This window comes from Onychostoma macrolepis, chromosome 15 (genome assembly GCF_012432095.1).
Source record: "Onychostoma macrolepis isolate SWU-2019 chromosome 15, ASM1243209v1, whole genome shotgun sequence".
Classification (NCBI taxonomy): domain Eukaryota; kingdom Metazoa; phylum Chordata; class Actinopteri; order Cypriniformes; family Cyprinidae; genus Onychostoma; species Onychostoma macrolepis.
The window spans coordinates 19416597-19434251 of NC_081169.1; the positions used below are offsets into that span (position 1 = coordinate 19416597).

Genomic DNA, 17655 nt, shown 5'->3' on the forward strand with positions numbered 1-17655 from the left:
TGTCACCACAGACATGATCCGCAATGACAGATGGTGACTCTACCCATGTACCCGCTTACAGCATGTATAAAACCGCCAACAGACTCAGCCAGAGGCCACCCAACCGATCAGTGTTTTCCCTCAGGCTGAAGACTGTCATTTCAAGTCGATTGGAAGAAACTCACACACATGTACATGCATCTTTAGACAGCAACAGACTGGGGCTCTTAAACACTTGCCATCACTCAGGAATACAGATTATGTCTGTGATTACATTCTGTTCTCTAGACGCTGTATTGCACATAGTAATCTGTTCACTGCAATGTTCTTCATTTACTTGGATTCACATTAGGAGGACATTGCATTCTCCACTCCAGTGCTGTTGCAGTCATTCAGGGCTCATGTTTAGAGCATTCTTAAATGGCTTTGCTGGATTTATCTATGGGTATGTTATCTAGTGCCAGCATTTCCTACAAGGTGACCTACAATGCTTGTTCTGGTCAGATTTAATCTTTCCCTGTCTGTCAGCATGCAGATTATTAGGTTATGCTTACATTGGAGAAAAACAAAGAACGATGTTAAAGGTATAGTTGATTCAAAATGATAAATTCTGTTGTTTTGGACCTCATTGACTTTCACTGTATGGAAACTGAGACATTTTCCCAAATAACATTTTCATTCATTTTTATGTTCTTCAGAAGAAAAAGTAATATAGGTTTGGAATGACATGAAGGTGAGTAAATGATGACCGAATTTTCATTTTCAGATCTTGGTTATTCAGTGCTTTTGAATAGAGATTTATGTGCATCTGACATTTAGTTCTTTGTCATCCATGCTTAAAAATAAATATTCCATTTTATGATTTTTGCATATTTGCAAAGGCAGCTTATAAAAGTACTCTTTGTGGGTCAATAATGTGTTGGCCGCCACTATGATTTTACATAACAATTAACATCAATGGAACACTTTGAATACAAATAAACGTGTCATTTCAAGTGGAAATTAGTCAGGTTCAGTGTTTTCATTTAGACATCCAGCATATCTGGCTGTAGCCCTCAGGCAGACATTGTCGAGCTGTAGTGAACTACTTTCAGGACCAAAAATACCATTATGTAAATACTGACACTATAGTGAGAATGTACTGTACTGAACATCACACCTCTTCCACTATACAACTGGTCTATTCAGTAGAAATGATCTAACTAACCCAAAAAGCTCTAAGCGCTAGTAGTGTTAAATTGAATCCACGTGGGTTAGTAAAGGTCATTTTTGCATAGTCCATGTTATACAGCCGCATTTTAATTCCACATGACCTGAATTTTACCTCCAGTGACATTTTATTTTCAATTGTGTAGTCACATATCGAAAAGTGCTACTGTACGCTAGTATAATAATCACTCTATGAATAAAACATCTTTTCTTTGAAAAGTTCTGTTAATGGATTACGTGACATCTGTTCCAGACAAGATCAGTCCACTTTGTACAAAGGAACCTGATTTTGCACCCTGCTTATGGATGGGATTTACCGCTGAGGGACTGTTATGAAAGGACGTTGTTCAGCTACTCCCCTACCTTTTCCACTTCCATTTTTCAATCTGCTCACTTCCACCCACTTCACTCTCTCACATCGGGAAGCTGACCTCCCCGTGTTCTTTGCCCTTTGCCTCTGTGGAATAGATATTTAGCAGTCAGTGGGATTTTGAACTACAGTTGGTGCCTCAAGGGAGCAGATGTGCATGGCAAATACTTACAGTATGAATAAATTATATGATTCCGGGGCGTCAAAGTCAAGGCACTCTGAGGAAAAGCTACTTTTTACTGTCTATCTGTCTTGTTTTTGGGCAGTGGTTCAGCCTGGCTTGGTGGTTTGCTCAGGAAATGCTAAAAAAGCTGTTGGCTAATTTTCATAATTGCAGCCAGTGCTTGGCAGATCTTAGATTGAGATATTGTTATCATACCCATATTTCAGCCGCAGATAAGCCTGTTTAACTTAATGAAGATAATTAAAGGCAGCCACTGTAACCATGCCATTTCACCCCACCTTAACCAATTAGCGAGTCTTTACAGCGTTAAAACAAATGTGCCATGCAGAGCTTTGCCGGGATCGTTTTAAAGAGAATTGGTACTTTGATTTTCTTCATAGAAGTGTTTCTGTGCCTGAGATAACTCTGTGATCGTTACAACAAGACGTTCAAGGTTCAGACATTTGAAACGCTGTCATAGACGCACAGTACAAATTCAGCTCTCCCCTCAGGAAATAGTGGAAAAAGTGAGTTTACTTTGGTACTAAGTGGTGGAGTCGTGCTGTCATCTGAGATCAGTGGGAGGGGATGAAAGGAGGCTTTTGAAAATAAGCTTTTTGAGGCTTAATGATGAGATAATATTCTCGTTTAGAGGAGACACGATTTGCCGCCCGGTGCTGCTCTGAATCCCTCCTGTTAAGATTTCTGCTGCTTGTTGCTCATTGGCCCTGATGATGTCATGGCAATCTGTTCAGCTGCTACAACCACATAAGTGCCAAAAACACAGCCGTGTATATCAATTCATGTGCTGAACTATTGTCGTCTCCTTAAGGTTGTTTGTTTAAGGTTATGAAGGATAAGTCATGCCATGAACAACTGAAATATTGGACATCCCTGAAAAAAAATCTGATAAACTTACATTGAACAAGGGACCTGAGCCATATCATAACTTGGGGCTCTTTTGTTAGCATCTACCTAGCAACATGCTAAAAGCCAATCAGATAACGGCATAGTAACGCCCTGCAACCACCAACACTCTACTGTTGTGGTAATGACTTTTGGCAGGTGACGTCAGTGCTGAACATTTCTGTTGTTCTCAGTCTGGAGCCATTTTTAAAGTCGTTGGAAAAATCATTTGGAAAAACAATACTGCATCTGACATTTGACCTGTTTTATGGTGTGATATTGATTTGACGCATTCAGACAGTCTGTGATGCTGGTGGGAGATCTCAGGTTTAGCAGCATTTATTTTTGTGAATTATTTTTCTACTCAGAATTACCCATAATCCTCTTTATGCATCTATATTTAGGCGTTTTTGGATGATGGGGCTTAGGAATTAATACATGCTTTCTAACTGCTTTTTGTGAGCCAAGCTGATCATTCATTTCTGAACTAAACTGTTCTTACTGACCTGCTGTTTTCATTCTTTGTGTAGTGATGAGGAAGAAGATTGCCAATGTGTCTCCACTTATTTAATTTATTTAATTTAATTTTATTTTTTTTTTTTTTAAATAAGAGCTGTCGGCCTTCATGTTCTTTATTGTGCAGTAAAAACTGTGAATTTCTTCATGTAACCTGGAGTAATCTTTCTTAAAAGAATTTCCTTTGATTTGATTTAACCACACTGGTCATGGTTTTTATTATTGTGGGTGGTTTATACTTGTAGTCTTATGTCCACTTTTAGTCCATTTTCCAAAACAAAAAAAGCTTATGCAAATCATGTGCAGGAATTAGAGGAAGTTGTCGGCCATATACGGGACTGACACTAAATCCCTAGGATAGATTAAAGAGGAAAACTATTACGAAAATGACTATGATTTGAAAATTATAGTAACATTAGTCTATTCCGACATTCATTTATTCAGAAATAAACCATGAAAAAAAACAAAAAAAACATTTATGAAATTGCACACTAGCCATTTCATTAATCCACAAACCTAATTTAATTTTGTGTCATAGACAGTGCACTATTAAAAAAAAAAAAAAGAAGAAAAAATTGGTCATCATTGAGCCCAATAAATAGTGGTATTTTAAGTGTGGCCATTATTCATGGTACATTGGTTGTTTTATAAATGTGCAAATAAAATGTGTGGGAAGTGCCAGTGAAATGCTAAAAAAGAACCTCGATCTCAAAGAAAATATTCTTCGAATACTTTGACTGTCTGTTTGGGAGAAATGCCAATAGAGAGACTAATAAAATTGTTTTATTCACTGAAAGATTTGAACTGGAGAACAAATAGCATTGTGGCTGTATGTACTAGGGCTACATGATAGCCTACAAAATTATTTCACCAAATTTGCTGAAATTTAGCCTTACATCACTTGCTCACCAATGGATCCTTTGCAGTCAGTGGGTGCCGTCAGAATAAGAGACCAAACAGCTGAAAAAAACATCACAATAATCCACAAGTAATAAACAAAGCTCCAGTCCATCTGTTAATGGCTTGTGAATTACTTGTGGAGTACTACATTTCTAAAAATTCATTTCCATTAATTATTGCAGATTTGAAGTAAATTTAGTTTTTGTATTTCCTGTACATTTTTGATGCTTCTCTTAGTTGACTTGGAGCTCAATACAGGCAACAGAAAGGCCCTTTCATTTACCCTGCAGAGAGCAGAGCTAATGTTTTACTAATGAATCTGTGATGAAGGCAGATCTCACTATTGAAGCAGCTCTGTTCATATTAACTGAGTTTAATGTGATAAGCAGTCATGACCTGAGGCACTATGAAAACTCCATATTAAATTTCACTCAATTTTTAAACAGTATTTTGAAATATTTGTTCTTGAGATTATCTTTTGGCATAGTTTCTCACAGTGACCGTATTAATTCATGCTGGCACCAACATATTTAATAATACTGATGTTGATAGACACAAATTATGTAACAAATTTATTTGAACTCTTAAATAAACTGTTTTTATTTGTTCTGTTTCTTTGTTCCAGTGGGAGTGTTTGTGGTCCTTCATTCTCTTCTGCACTTTCTCCTTGTTACTGGTATGGTTTTACTTCTGGTGGGAGGCCCACAATGACTACAGCGAATTTAACTGGTGAGTAGGCCTTATAAAATCACACACTTTCATCAACGATCGCACAATCTCTGTTTCTCTAAAGACACATATCTAAGAAACTCATCAGCTTTCCCAAAAACAAATTTGGCATAATCCTACGCTCAAAGTAATCCAGAGTTCATGGAAAGTTCTCTGATAGAACAGATTGCATGTAATTCTAATAGATAGACTGGGCTGTTTTTGGCTAGTATTCAGAATGGAATAGCTTACTGCATACAGTGCAGTGTAGACTGTATACTTTGCAAATTATGCAATTAGTTCATAAGAAGAGTGTTGTTGTTTGAATGCAAAATGTATTAGCTTTTGTGATTCCAATTAAACAATAAGTCAAGAAAAAAATGTTAAATTCTGGCTGTTGATATTTCTAGTTAAACTGTTAAACATTAAATGGAAGATCAAATTGTGTAGAGCGGATTATGGGATTTAGGACCAAATGCAATGTTTTCTTTTGTCTATTGCTCACTTTTGTGTACTAAATGTAGTATGCGTAAAATACAGAGCTAAAATATACATTTATAATGTATATTACTTTAATATAATGTATAATATTTATTCATTTATATATCATTTTAAACTAGAGGTCGACCGATAGTGGGTTTTACCGATAGCTAGGTTGAACCACACTGGCCGATACAGATTAATCAACCAATAGTTTTCAAAATGGATACTGAAAGAAAGCTAGTGCTTTACTATTAAAAAAAAAAAAAAAGCAGTAACAGTACTGAACCATACTTTGTAAATTAATAAAAATATTAATATTATTTACTATATTGATCATTAAAGTTATTTCATAGTTTGCTAATGTTGAAAGAAGAAACTTTAAAATTAAAAAATGTAGCCTATTAGTAGCTAATAGTGAATGTTGAAATGAACACACTCTAACAAGGAACCATACTTCTACAGTTTTCATTAATGCTACGAATGGACTCTTATTGTTAAGTGTTACCATTTAATTTCAACAGTCATGCTTAAAGATGGCCATCTTTAAATATCTACACAAGGCCATAGCATTAAAATTACATGCATATGGATATTGTATGTGTACACTCACACTTTATTTGCACTTGATAATTATCTAATCAAAAAAAAAAAAGAAGTTAGTCACACACCGGGCAAAAGCGCAGTGCTGCGTCTAGGAGAACTCAGAGGTATCACTCACACACACACCAGACAGTTTGCGTTCAAATCAAGTGGCGGTCTAAAACAATTTATTTAATCACCGAACGGACATAAGTTTGCTTCAAGAATGAACAATGTGGCATAAATTAATTTGAAGTTCGGTGTTTAAAAAAAACAGAGCAAGTGGAAAGAGAGCGTGCGATCTATTAAAGCTCTATATGAAGCATACAGACTTTATTAGAGCTACAGAAAGACACATATTTTGCTGAAAAATGTACAATACGTAATTTATACGTAAATTAAATAGCCTAGGGTGAAATCATTATGTACATTCACAACGATTTGGGACAAATATAATGTAATTTAATAGAAAACTATCTGAATGGCGCTCTGTTCCGCGGAAGGCTTTTCTGTCGGCAGTTTCCAGCTCTGTGCAGCGCGTCAAAATAAACAACATGTGCTGTCAGTGATTTCCGCCTCTAGAGGCCACTCTCGTACTGTATAATGCTAGCGTACCCTTCTCTGCCACTCCGGCAACAGTTGCAAACCGGAAAACTATCGGCATAGATTTTTGCCGATAACCGATAGTAGCAGCAATCAACCATCGGTGCCGATTAATCGGCAAAACGATGTATAGGTCGACCTCTATTTTAAACTATAACACATCTGCATAATCCTGTGTAATATTAAACTCACAAAAAACACTCACATTTACATCCAGTTATGGTTTAGCTATTAAATGTTTTTCACAGTACCCTCTGCTACATAATCTTCTATTTTCCAGGAGCCACATGCTCTGTAAAACTGGTCGAGGACATTAAAAACAACGTGACAATGAAAGCCATTGTTTGCTTTGTCCTTCAAGGTCATTTTCTCCTGATCTTTATAATTCTTTCATCTCCTGTTTTCTCTTTCTTTCAATGTCACCCCCCCCCCCCCCCACACACACACACGCACACAGTCTCAAGGGAGGTACATGAGTCCTTGATGTTACTGTAGAGGACAAGTGAGTTGATTCACAACTACCTCCAGTTATTGCCCTGAGGGACTGTACATGTAGAATCTGTGATCAGACAGAGGATGCAGGCAAACCCTTCATATGGCTCCACCCACCAAGCTGCATTTAGCCAATCAATTCTGAAGGAGTGATTATGGGTGATCTATAGTCTGCCTGCTCCATGTTTACATTCTGATCCTAGGCTCAGTATAACATACTAACATACTACTATTGCTGCAATATATAAGTACATGTGTGTTTTGTACACTACTATTCGAAGGTCTGGCGTCAGTAAGAATTTTTAAATGTTTTTGAAAGAAGTCTTTTTTGCTCACCAAGGCTGCATTTATTTGATTAAAAAAATACAGAAAAAATAGTAATACTGTGAAATAATTACAGTTTAAAATAACTGTTGTTTGTTTTAATTTATTTTACAATTATTTTAAAATATATTTTATTACGGTGTTGGCAATTCATCTAATTTTTTTTGGAAACTGATACTTTTTTTTTTTCAAGATTCTTTGATGAATAGAAAGTTTAAATAGTATGTTTTTGTATTATTATAAATGTCTTTAACTTTACAAAAAATTCCCCAAAAACAAAAATTAGCACTTTAGTATAGGGACCAGTTGTCACTATTAGTTGCTTATTAGCATGCTTATTAATATTTTGGCTGTGTATTAGTACAAAAACAAATTCTGCATGACCATATTCTACATCCCTAATACTACCCAATACCTAATCTTAACAACTACCTTAATAACTTTGAGGAAAAAGTCATAGTTAATTGTTTATAAATATCGAGAATTGGACCTTTAAAATAAAGTGTGACCAAAAAAGAATTACAAACGTAAGAGTATCTTATATTCAGCCATTTCTGTTTATCAAATTGGAAATTAATTGGAAAAGGTTATTTTTAATGTGATATTGTAACATTTTGTCATTTTTACAGAATTACATTAATAGTTTTTCTTTATTGCATACTACGCAATTTTTCACTTTTATCTTGCTTTATGCTTCTCTTTAAATTAAACATGTATGTGAAGATGTCATGTGACAAACATGCGTAGCATACTACTGTTTGAAGCATATTGAGGAATACTATGTACTTTTGCACTCACCGTTTTTATAAAATACTAAACAGTATAGAAAATTTGACTGCATAATATTCAGGAAAACATAAGCCAGTGTTCAATTCTGATCACAGCCGCTGAGTTTAGATGTTGAAGAAAGCTAATACTGACCTTGATACTGTGCCCTATGGTCTCATGTGTTTTATCTCCCTTTGTTTCAAAGATACACACTAGGCAGATGATGCTTTTTGCAAAACAGATGCCTTCTGTCATCCACATCTTTGGGAAAAGTATACTTATATAATCCTGAGCTCTCATAAGAGCGAGTAAGAGAAATGTGTAGCCAGTCAAAAGATTAGTAGCTTCTGTTTGTTTTTCAGGGGCTTGGTTATTTGATTAGGCCTTAATGCAGTCTGACCATTATGGAGAATATAAGACAACCAGGAATTCAAATGCTGAATAATCAACTGCTAACTTTTTTTTTTTTTTTTTTTTTTCTCTCGGTATTGTGCTTCCACAGGTTTTTATATAACCGTTCAGGGGAGTGGAGTGATGGAACCGTTCCCATATTGGCCGCTACAGCAGCGGGTTTCACCTATATTACATTTTTAACGGTGAGTTGTAACTGCTCTGTAGCAGTGATAATGCACTGTGGATTTGCATACGAAAACCTCTCCAAAACCACCAGTGCTTTAACAATCTCTCAAACATGTGTATACATGTCACCATTCAGCATTATTATGATGTTTTAGCTCCATATAGGAGTGGGCAATATGGAAAAAATATATCACGATTTTTTTTTTTTTTAATATAACAATTCACGATTTTATCACGATTCTTTGTCATGTTGGTTTTACTCTTTTGTAAGTTGAGCAGATATAAAAATAAAACACTATATAGACTGATTCCTAAAGCAATTGTATTGAAGTTCTTCAGTCAAGAATAGTGAGTGATTTTTCTCTTTGCATATTGTTTTTTTTTTTTTTACGTTAAAGGAATAGTTTCCCCAAAAATAGAAATTCTGTCATAGTGTTTTATTTTTATACCATCATTACTCACTCAAAAGTTGTTTTAAACCTGAATGAGTTTCATTCTTCTGCTGAACATAAATGCTATTTTGAAGAATGTGGGTAACCAAACAGTTGCCTTCTATCAAATTCAATGTGGACCTGCAACTGTTTGTTTACCCACATTCTTCAAAATATATTATTTTGTGTTCAGCACAAGAAAGAAATTAATACAGTTTTGGGACAACATTTGAGTGATTTAAATAATGACAGAAATAAAATTTTAGGGTGAACTATTCCTTTAATGACAGTCGGCTGCATGTTGAATATTGTCCCTTAAGACGTGCACGCATCTAATATACTGGCACGTATCCATTTTACTTTCAACTGTTTACTTTCATTTTAGAAATAGCCAACTGAGTCTATATATAAACCTTGCGTCTTTTGACAGTATTAGCGCAAAAGATAACTTAGTCTAGTAATCAGGCGCTGTTTGACAGGTTTAAAAGTGCACGTCAGACCAGCGCGTGAATGAAACATTTAACCTGCAAGGCTTTAAAGTACATGTAAATAATGTACTTTTGTGATTGTGAATAAGTGCAGTGTCCCATTAGAGTAACTCTACTGCTGAATTAACACTGATGTGAATGTATGTGGCGTTGTACAGTATATTGATACGGAGGCGTCAGTACTGCAGCTGATAGAATGTGCGCTGTAGCACGATACTACGATATTTCTTCAAAAGCAGATCGTGGAGACATTTTTATCGTCCACGGTCAAAAATCGTCATATCGCACACCCCTAGCTCCATACCCCAGTTATCACCTCATCTGAACAGTTGCTGTCATCCAGTTTTTCGCTGAATGTAACGTAACGTTAATATTTGTCTTTTTTCGGTCCAGATTTTAGCCCTGTGCCATGTGGCTGTCGGGCAGCAGTTAAACCTCCACTGGCTCCACAAGGTACTCGTCAACCTCTGAAATGCTTTTTTCCTACAATAGAAAAAGAAAAGCTTGTCCGTTTGTGTGAGACAAACCAAATTAACCTTGACACAGTGTCACAAACACCTTGTTTTATGCCCTGAGGCTTTCTGGCCTGTTGGCAGAGTTAAAGTAGTATTTCCTGTTTGTTGATGAACAGAAATGAGTGGCGTGTTTTTTTTCAGTGTAGTTTGCTGAATAAATGAAGTAGAATTGCATACAATTAAGTGGTCTGTGTTTTTCTCTCTAGATTGGTGTGACAGTTGCTTTGCTCACTACAATAATTGGTGTGATATCGGTCACTCAGATGTGGGGAGAGGAATGGGATGTAGTTTGGATTTCTCTTCAGGTACGTTTTTTTTTTTTTTAGGTGTCTGGTTTCCCACAGTCCTGGAAAACCTGAAAATATCAGGGATTTCAGAAGTCAGACATGGAGAATATTAAGATGTCAGGGAAATTTCTGTATACATTTTATCGTTACACTACTGTTCAAAAGTTTGGGGTCAGTAAGAGTTTTTTTTCCCAAAGAAATTTAAGACTTTTATTCAACAAGGTTGCATTAAATTGATCAAAAGTGACAGTAAAAACTTTTACATTGTTACAAAAGATTTCTATTTCAAATATATGCTGTTCTTTTGAACTTTAAGCAGCTCAACTGTTTTGAAACATTGAGATGTTTCTTGACGACCAAAGAAAAAAAAAGTAATATTTCACAATAGTACTGTTTTTACTGTATTTCTAAACAAATAAATGCAGCCTCGGTGAGCATAAGAGACTTATTTCAAAAACATTTAAAAATAACCCCAAACTTTTAAATAGTGCTTTTTAAAGTATACCTTTAGGCTAAGTTTCTCTTGTGTGTGAGATATTTCTTTATATAGTTATTTTTCTACAGACACTTTGAGGTTTCTCCATTTGTATTTTCTATATGTTTGTGTATTAAGAACAAATAAATGTCTCTGTTTTTCTTCAGGCTACTGGTCCTTTCCTGCACATCGGTGCTTTAGCTGCTGTTACCGCTTTGGCCTGGCTGGTGGCTGGACAGGTGGCACGAGCAGAGAAAACCAGTAAGATGAATCCACCTCCTCGCTTAAAGATCAGTCTCTCAGTTAGTCATCATTATTAACTAGATGTTAATTATTAAAGGGATACACAGAGAAATCCTCTTTCCTGATACATTCCTGTTGTCACACAGAGACACATTGCTATCTCCACTAGCTCAATGCGCTGGTGCTTCATGTTACAGCATTAGAGGGAAAATTAATATACTGCTATTGATTCCTCATTTCAATTTGCCCAAGCTCATCTGATTCAACCAACCACAGATTTAATTGGCTCATCTTATTTAGTTAATCAGAAGACTTTCTCTTCATTCCTCAGGGACATACACTCAGCATAAACTACCATTCAGACGTTTGGAGTTGATGAGATTTTTGAGACTGTATTTATTTGATAAATAGATACAGTAAAAGCAGTTATATTGTGAAATATTATTAGAATTTAAAATGACTGTTTTCTATTCAAATATATTTTTAAATGTAAGTTATTCCTGTGACTAAGTAACATTTTTAGCAGCGGTTACTTCAGTCTTCAGTGTCACATGATCCTTCAGAAAGCATTCTAATGTGCAAATTTTGTGCACAATAATCATTTCTTATTTTTTTGGATGAATATAAAGTTTAAAAGAACAACAATTACTTGAAGTTGAAATCTTTTGTAACATTATAAAAGTCTTTACTGTCACTTTTGATCAATTTAATGCATCCTTGCTACATAAAAAGTATTATGCAATGACAGCCCCAAACTTTTGAATGTTAGTGTCTTAATTCGTAAATTTCACTTTGTAACCTCTAAATTACTCTAACATTTAGAGAATTTATCTCTCCCCTGAAACATACTTTATGCAAGCCATGTGAACTAAAATAGCTGTGCAAGCTCAATTCCATATATCATGTGTTCAGAAATGTGTCAGAATGCAAACCGAGAAAATTATATTTTCAGCATTGCTGCAAAGGAAGTTATTGCACACTTTAGTCTAAACTTCTACGCTTAGTTTTCTTTTTTCAGGTCAGCTACTGTCATGGCCGAGCAACATTTTAAAGAGAATCATGTGGAATCAGCACTTCTTAACTCTTAACTTCTTAAATATTTTATAGCATATGAATAATAACACATCCGATTACTTACAGCAACACTAACGATAGAAAATACATTACATACAGTCAAGGCCAAAAATATCGGCACCCTTGGTAAATATGATCAAAGAAGGCTGTGAAAATTAATCTGTATTGTTAATCCTTTTTATCTTTTATTTCACAAAAATCTAACCTTTCATTGGATAATAAGAATTTAAAATGGGGGGGAAATATCATTATGAAATGTTTTTCTCAAATACACGTTGGACACAATTATTGGCACCCTTAGAAATTCTTAAAGTAAAATATCTCTGAAGTATATTCCCATTCATATTCACAATTTTGAGCATTCCAGGGTGATTATGAACATGAAATCATCCAGCCGTGGCTTCCTGTTTCACAGAAATATAAATAGGAGGGAAAACAAAGCCAAAATTCCCTTAATCATCCATCACAATGAGAAAAAACAAAGAATATATTTCTGATCTGCAGCAAAAGATAATTGAGCTTCACAAATTAGTGAAGTGGCTTCATTTCCACCATCAGGGCAATAATTAAGAATTTCCAATCAACATAAAATGTTGCAAAACTGCCTGGAAGAGGACATGTCTATATCGTCCTAAGAATTGCAGAATTGCAGAAAATAGTTGAGTCTCAGGGTCAGAAAACCTTAAAATAAATTGTCTAACAGCACCTACATCACCACATGTTGTTCGGGAGGGTTTCAAGAAAAATTCTCCTAGCTCATCCAAAAACAAACTCCAGCATATTCAGTTATCAGACACGACTGAACCCTATAGAAAATGAGTGGGGTGAACTGAAGAGAAGAAGCACCAACATGGAGCTGGGAATCTAAAGGGTCTGGAGTTAGAGGTCTGCACGGGACTGTTTTTTAAGTCCTGCTCCCGCGAGGTTATATCCCGCACCCGCGATATATTTACTCTTTGTTCACCCGCTTTGAATAATTTTCTTCCCGACCCGACCGTTCCCGCTAAATTTAGATCTCGTTTCCAGAATCACACATTTAAATTTCCTCTGCTGAAAGAAAGACACACAGGCTAACAAATAAGTGTATTCTGCACAAAATTGTATTTATTTTATTCGTCTTGTCAAGAGTCTTTTATTGACCGCAAAATGTTAAACGAATTTTGTGTCTTAAGACCTTGCGAATAAAAGGAAGCACTTGTTCATGCGTGCAGCGCGTGCATAACAGTCCAGTGCAGGCTGTACTGGTGCTTGAATAAAGTGCAGATATGCTGTTCTGAAAAGACGTCGGGAACAGGATATTGTTAGACCGCCTGCTCCCGTTCAAACTGCACCAGAGTTTCCGACCGCAACCGCGTTTTATTCGGGAATTTAATCCCGCGTTGCAAGAAATCTGGTCGTGTCTCGCAGTTCCCGCGGGACAGCCGCGGGAATGCAGACCTCTATCTGGAGTGATTCCAGATGAAGGAATGGTCTCCGATCTCTTGTCGGGTGTTCTCTAACCTCATCAGGCATTATAGGAGAAAATTTAGAGCTGTTAAACTGGCAAATGGAGGTTTCAAAAAGTATTGAATAAAAGGGTGCCGTTAATTGTGGCCGATGTGTATTAGAGAAAAACATTTATTTCATAATGATTTTTCCCCCCATTTTAAATTCTTATCATCCAATGAAAGGTTAGATTTTTGTGAATTTTAAAAATAAAAGATCAAAAGGATTAATAATGCAGATTAATTTTCACAGCCTCCTTTGATCATATTTACCAAGGGTGCCGATGGTAAATGTAAATGTATGTACAACGAGACCGCACAGATTAATTTCAATTTAAGCATTTTTTCTTGAAAAAAGAAAGTTACTTAGACACTTAGCTTTTGCAACAAAGATGACATAACACATGTGATCACCATTCAAACTGATTCAAAAAGCTATTTTATAGCCATTGTTAGTTTGTCTTAAAAGGGCTTTTTTTGAAGCTGTGCCCAAGTTGTAACTTCAGATAACTAAGTTGTTGGTTCTGTAGGGTTTCAGGTGATGGTTCTCCTCATCTACCTGAGTGTTCTCCTCACACTTTACTTCATTCCGCTGTCAATCACCTCACCCTGTATTATGGAGCGTGGGAGTCTCAAAGCAGCACCCGCCATCATTGGCCATCAAGGAGCTCCAATGGTGAGATGCTAAATTTCAATATCAACATCAACATTGTGCTGTGCACTTCCTGTCTTCCCTAGATGCTACATCAAGCTCAGGCTACATCAAGGATTGCTGGAGGCAGTTTGGTCCTTCCTCTCTCTGTGCCTGTATCTCTTTCCTCTGTCTTTCCATCCCTCACTATCTTTCTCTCATTCTTTCTCTCCCTCCACTTATCTTTCTCATATTTCTTTTCCCTGGCTTGTCCATAGCTAAATATAACTCAGGGAAGAGCTGCTGAGAATCTCTGTGTAGGCGTTGTTCAAGGTTTGGTGGTTATGAAGGGTTTTCAGTACACCCGTGTGTATCATTGGTGTATTGTGCTCTGAAATGGCAAATACACTTTTAATGTGTGCATGTTATTTCTGTTTTATAGTGGCACAGAAAAAAATTGCAAATGTTTTTGTACAAAAACATTTGTAGTTGAAATAAATATTTGGACAGGATTACATGTCTGAGCTAGATAATTTTATATTTAAATTTAATAAATAATAATTGGATATTTGTATTTAAATTTATTAATAATTTTTATATGTATTTTTATATGCAATAAGTAATTGTATATTTATATTTAAGTTTATATTTAATAATACATACATTTATATCTATCTATCTATATATATGTATGTTAATATAATATAATTTTTTTTTTTTTTTTAGATTTATTTAGTCAAAATGGGTTTAACTTTATCAGAAGTTGTATGTTTTTCTTTAATTTTGCAGGGTTTGTGTGAGAAAAAAACTGATGTTTATTTGGTCTTAAAATCACCTGTGAAACAAATCTGCCAAATTTCCTGTGGGAAAAGCTGGTCCTCCTCTAAATAGGGCTACAAAAAAATAATTGAGAAAGAAAATGAATAATAAAATCATCATTCCTATGGGTGCCTTGCTATAGCAGTAGTGTTATGTAACATTTCAGCTAGCCTATTAGTGAACAATTTTTTTTGGAAGAACTTACCGTAATTGTCCTCTGCCACTCCCAGCTACAGCTGTAAACAGCCAAACTTGGATTGAAAACACAAGCCTTTACAACAACGCAGGCTCTGGTTTGAGATCATGTGTGTAGTATCAACCACCATGGCTTTAAAAGCCAGAATTTAAAAATGCGATAACCATAAGTTCTCTCCAAAGACACATGCATACTGATCCTAATATATTCCTCTCCTCATTCTCTTGTGCTTCAAACGAGGTGTCCTTCATTTTGCATTGATGTCACATGTACTAGTACGTCTAGAATGGTAGTGTGCATATGATCTCAAGTTGCTGCTTGCATGCCTTTGCATAAGCATGAACCACAGAAGAGCTGTAGATTGTGCATGTGTCTGGCCCTCAAGCACTCAGTGGACCTTCATGAGATGAGTTATTGATTTATATCCAAAGAGCAAGGAAGAGTTTTAGCTACTGCTTGGCTCCAGGGTGAGAAGAGTCTCACATTTTGGTTTAACAAAGATCTTTCCATTCCGAACTCCACAGGGTTCAAATATGCAATATGTTATTCTCTGTATCATTTTCACTTAATCATTTCATGAATTTTACTTTTTCCGTTTCCATGTTTTTTGGTTACATCATGCTTGAAGATAGAGAGTCCAGTTACACACCTAAAAATAATTAAATAAATGAATATGTATACATATGTTTTTATTTAATTTTTTTATTTTATGTAATCATATAAAATATAATAAATATACATTGTGTTTTTCCCTCTTGTTCAGCTCGCTCCAGAGAACACTCTCCTATCGTTCAACAGAGCTCTGCAGAGAAATGTTAGCGGGTTGGAGGTGGATGTGACCATCAGGTATTCATACATTTATTCTGTCTGGTTCTCCTCCTCTTGGTACAGTTCAATCAATAGATTGTACAGAGCCATGTGTATGTAGACACAGTGTGTGAATCCTTGTGTGGCTGTGTGAGACTGCTGTAATGAGAGGGTGGCGTGACGTTTCTTAGCTTAGTGAGTGCATAGTAATTGAGCACTGGGATAGACAGGAAGACTTTATAAAGAAGCACCCTTAAGCTGTAATCTACTCTGCCTGCTTAACATGCATCTTTAGACAATGGAGCAGAAATTGTCCATCTGTTGGGTTGTAATTTATCTTGGTTAAAGACAGTCATCACTCAGGCTTTTTTAGATTGAGATACCATCTCTTGTCTATTTTTTTTTCTTATTTCTTTTGTGTATACAAATACAAGCAACACTCTATGGATAGCATCTTCATCTACAGTATTATTATAATTTTTGTTTACATATTTATAAATATATTTATACTTAAATACAAAATTGTTATACTTATTGTTAAATATTAAAATATAGGAAAATATATTTGTAATTTTTGCTAAATAATGCAATGCAATATAATATAAAAAATAAATATAAAATTATTATAATTATTGTTAAATATTAAAATGTAGGACAATATAATTGTGATTTATAATGTAATAAATATTATATAAAAAATCTAATCGTACCTTATTCAAAAAGGCACATTTCTAATTATTCCTTAGACAAATTCCTAATTGCATCATTTAAACAAAATTGTTAACATTTTTGAGGCTGTTTTTTCATGATCATCCATATTGATCATTGTGTTGCCAAAAATATATTTTAGACAGTGGAGTCAGTTTAAAAAAAAAAGCTTTGTAAAGCTGCTTTGGAACAATATATATTGTGAGAAACACTATACTTGAAATTGAAGTCTTGTGGGCCATCACTGCTCTGTGATTGGCTGCTTCAGACCACACGTTACTATGGTTGGGAACATCTGGTTTAAAATGAAATGGGTGGCTAAGAGGCTAAATATCTTGGCTGGTAACCTCAAGGTTCAATCCTTAGAGTGGATGGTTCACAAAGTACTACCATTGAGCTCTTGTAAGGCATTTACTGTAACTTCAGGTTGTGGATTGTTAAAAGCATCTGCTAAATAAATAATAATGAGTTGCAATAATACTACTTCTATTGCACAACAGTCCCACCATTCAATGCATTCAGATGTTTTTCTGTCACAGCGCAAGTCAGCTCCTCACTTTTATTCTCTCTCTTATCATTGAATATTATCCAGCAGTGCTGGCAGGTTGAGCCCTAATGGAAGCATTTTCTCAGTTGCAATCTAAGTGCTGTCTAATCACATATACTGCTGTGAAACTTTGGCTTTGGCTGTAGTCTAGATGGTGTGCCGTTCCTCATGAGAGACCGGACGCTGAGGAGAACCACAAATGTGAGAAGAGTGTTCCCGGACAGACAGTATGATGATGCTTCACTCTTCAACTGGACTGATTTGAGCTTGCTGAACGCTGGCCAGTGGTTTCTAAAGGTGTGGGCCATTTTGGCTCTAAACTATGTTTACAGTACAGCTGAAATAGTATGTAATAGTGTTAGTAATGCAGA

The 17655-nt window shown here is 35.6% G+C and overlaps 1 protein-coding gene across 4 annotated transcripts in view; it reads left to right on the forward strand.

The window, feature by feature from the left end:
• Nucleotides 1-17655, forward strand: part of gdpd5b (glycerophosphodiester phosphodiesterase domain containing 5b) — a 46453-nt gene that overhangs the window by 19986 nt on the left and 8812 nt on the right. For all 4 annotated transcript variants that reach the window (XR_009274363.1, XR_009274364.1, XM_058799547.1 and 1 more), the window contains exons 3-10: nt 4669-4772; nt 8503-8596; nt 9892-9951; nt 10220-10318; nt 10943-11036; nt 14107-14252; nt 15986-16068; nt 17431-17581. Coding sequence is in view for 2 of the 4 variants with exons in the window: in XM_058799547.1 (XP_058655530.1) it covers nt 4669-4772; nt 8503-8596; nt 9892-9951; nt 10220-10318; nt 10943-11036; nt 14107-14252; nt 15986-16068; nt 17431-17581 (831 nt within the window). In the remaining 2 variants the exon portion in view is untranslated. The remainder of the gene's footprint in view (nt 1-4668; nt 4773-8502; nt 8597-9891; nt 9952-10219; nt 10319-10942; nt 11037-14106; nt 14253-15985; nt 16069-17430; nt 17582-17655) is intronic.